Source organism: Apodemus sylvaticus, chromosome 15 (genome assembly GCF_947179515.1).
Source record: "Apodemus sylvaticus chromosome 15, mApoSyl1.1, whole genome shotgun sequence".
Classification (NCBI taxonomy): Eukaryota; Metazoa; Chordata; class Mammalia; order Rodentia; family Muridae; genus Apodemus; species Apodemus sylvaticus.
In genome coordinates, this window is record NC_067486.1 from 40,330,744 (window position 1) to 40,333,539 (window position 2,796).

The 2,796-nt window shown below is 38.6% G+C and overlaps 1 protein-coding gene across 1 annotated transcript; it reads left to right on the top strand.

The window, feature by feature from the left end:
* Nucleotides 1-702: 702 nt before the first annotated feature.
* On the top strand, nt 703-1,629 carry LOC127665933 (olfactory receptor 187). Its single transcript, XM_052158564.1, has one exon. The coding sequence runs from the start codon at nt 703-705 to the stop codon at nt 1,627-1,629; it is 927 nt and encodes a 308-aa protein (XP_052014524.1).
* The last annotated feature ends 1,167 nt before the right edge of the window (nt 1,630-2,796 follow it).

Genomic DNA, 2,796 nt, shown 5'->3' on the forward strand with positions numbered 1-2,796 from the left:
CGGGCTCAGACCACCGCGGTGTTGGCCTCGGATTATGTTTGTGTACCTCAGTCTGTCCGATTCCTGGAGTACGTAACCAAGATGGATCCTCCTCTCCTGACTGGTGGGAGGCCGAGTTCTGAAGTGGCCTCCGTGCAGGAAAGGCGCTGCACAACTGCAGCTGCTTGCTGTCCGGCTGGTCAGCGAAGGTCAGTGGTCGTGGGCGCAGGGCCTAACTGGTCCCTGTGACGCCTTGGTTCCACTGCTGATGGCCCTTCAGCTGGAGCAGCCACTGCTGCTGCTGCTGCCGCCGCCGCCGCCGCCCACGTTTCTGGAGCTTAATTCTTATGCAGCTTGCGGGATTGTCAATGTCTATAACTCCAGCTCCAAGGGATACCACACTCCTTTCTCATCTCCATGGGTACCTACACTCATGCACACACACTCCCAACCCCCTCAGACATACATACGCATGACAAAATATTTTAAAGTATTTCAAAGTCCTTATCATAATATTCAACTCATGCTTTTGAAAATTAAATTGATTTTACTATATTAATCTAAATAAATTTTTTATTATCTAATGGTAAATAGAATTTAAAGTGCCTTCTGATAAATGTTTGCATTCCTTTCAAGTCCAGATCTCCAGTGTTCAATCTAGAAATGTTGGTGAGTACTTTCTTACATTCTCTGCCTTTTATTTCAGAACTGTCTGCTGAGGCCATGGAGAACAATGCCACACTGCTGACAGAGTTTGTTCTCACAGCACTCAGACACCCGCCACTGTGGAACATCCCTCTGTTCCTGGTCTTCTTGGTGATCTATCTCATCACCATTGTGGGAAACGTCAGTCTGATCACTCTCATCTGGACTGATTCTCACCTTCACATACCCATGTATCTGTTCCTTGGAAGTTTGGCTTTCGTAGATACATCTATTTCTTCCATAGTGGTTCCAAAGATGCTTCTTAACTTCTTTGGTAAGAGCAAGGTGATCACTCTATCCGAATGTATGGCACAATTTTTCTTATTTAATATCAGTGCAACCACAGAATGTTTCCTCTTGGCAGCAATGGCCTATGATCGCTATGCTGCCATATGCAAACCTTTACTCTACCCCGTGGTCATGACCAATGGTCTGTGTGTGTGGCTGATAGTCTTGTCTTTCACAGGTGGAATTATTCATGCTTTTATTCATGAAGGTTTTCTATTGAGGTTAACATTCTGTAATTCCAACATAATACATCACTTTTATTGTGACATTATATCATTGTTAAAGATTTCCTGTACTGACCCTTCTCTTAATTACCTAATTGTTTTCATTTTCTCTGGCTCCATCCAGGTTTTCACTATTTCAACTATCCTTATCTCTTACACTATTATTTTGTTCACAATCTTAAAACAGAAATCAGCCAAAGGCATAAAGAAAGCCTTCTCCACCTGTGGGGCTCATCTCCTTTCCGTGTCTTTATACTATGGGCCTCTTCTCTTCATGTATGTGCACCCAGCATCTTCAGAAGTAGATGATCAAGATATGATAGACTCTCTGTTTTATACTGTCATAATTCCTGTGTTAAATCCAATTATTTACAGTTTGAGAAATAAACAAGTCATTGATTCATTGGCAAAATTATTAAAGAGAAACATTTAGATTTCTTGCAACTGTCTGTTATATTTAGGTAGTAATCAAAAGTCAAATGTTAAATGTGCCTATGTGTTCACACTACAAAAATATTTTACTACTGTAACTCACTTAAAACTCTAACAAACAAAGGCATAAGTGCCTAAAATCTCCTTAGAATATAAATGTATTAGAAGCATATAAGTGTTTTCTAATAAATGTTATTACATATGGGAATAATTATACCAGAAAACAAATGAAGTCAATGTTTAAGTTTTTTATTTAGTCTTTTTCAGTGTAGCTATGCAAGTATATTAAATGTTAAAAGTAATACTTCTAAAAAATACTTGAATATTATATATTGAATACGAATACTTCTGTATAGTTTTGAGAAATGCCACATCTACCTGTGTAGGGGATGCAAGTTTTTATTTCAGTGAACAGAAACAGATATATGTTATATGGCTAGCTATTGACATGTTTAATTTCACTTCTTAGAGCAAATCAATCTAAAAAAAAAAGAAATAATCAAAAAAGGAGGGCAAAGAGATAATTATGACAGCAAGGGAACCTGCAAGGCAATGTTGTGAGTTAGATGTCTTGTCTGAGTGGACAGAGGCCACTACTATAGTCCAGGGTGCCTTATAAGGCCATTTCTAGTGCTGCTTTATATTGTATGATAGTAGTTCTAAAAGCCAACAGTACATTGCACACGTTGAGAGAAATGTGCAGAAAAGTGTACAAGATGGGGAAGAATGGGTGTTGATTTTTAAAATATTAAGTAAACTAAAACTATTGAGTGAAACGATCCAGTAACACACAATTATTAAAATGTCTATTTGAAAAGTGAAATCTTCAAGGGAATATTCCCAAATTAAATAACGGTAACACATTATAGTATTGTAGAACAAGGTGAATTTTAGGGGAAATGAAAAATGTGAAAACACACATACAAATGAGTGTATAAGTGTGTGTGTGTGTGTGTGTGTGTGTATACATGCATGCAAGTATATGTGTATGTTTGAGAGAGAGAGAGTGAAAGAGAGAGAGAGAGAGAGAGAGAGAGAGAGAGAGAGAGAGAGAGAGGTGGCCTTTCACACACTGCACAAGTTTTCACGCCTCCTGAGCTATCCATCTATAGTTCCACCCTGCCTTTCTTTATGATCACTGAAATGCCATGCACAATTCTATTGATAC

Bases quoted from the DNA above. Each gene is read 5' to 3' on its own strand.
- LOC127665933 (XM_052158564.1), top strand. From the start codon at position 703: ATGGAGAACAATGCCACACTGCTGACAGAGTTTGTTCTCACAGCACTC.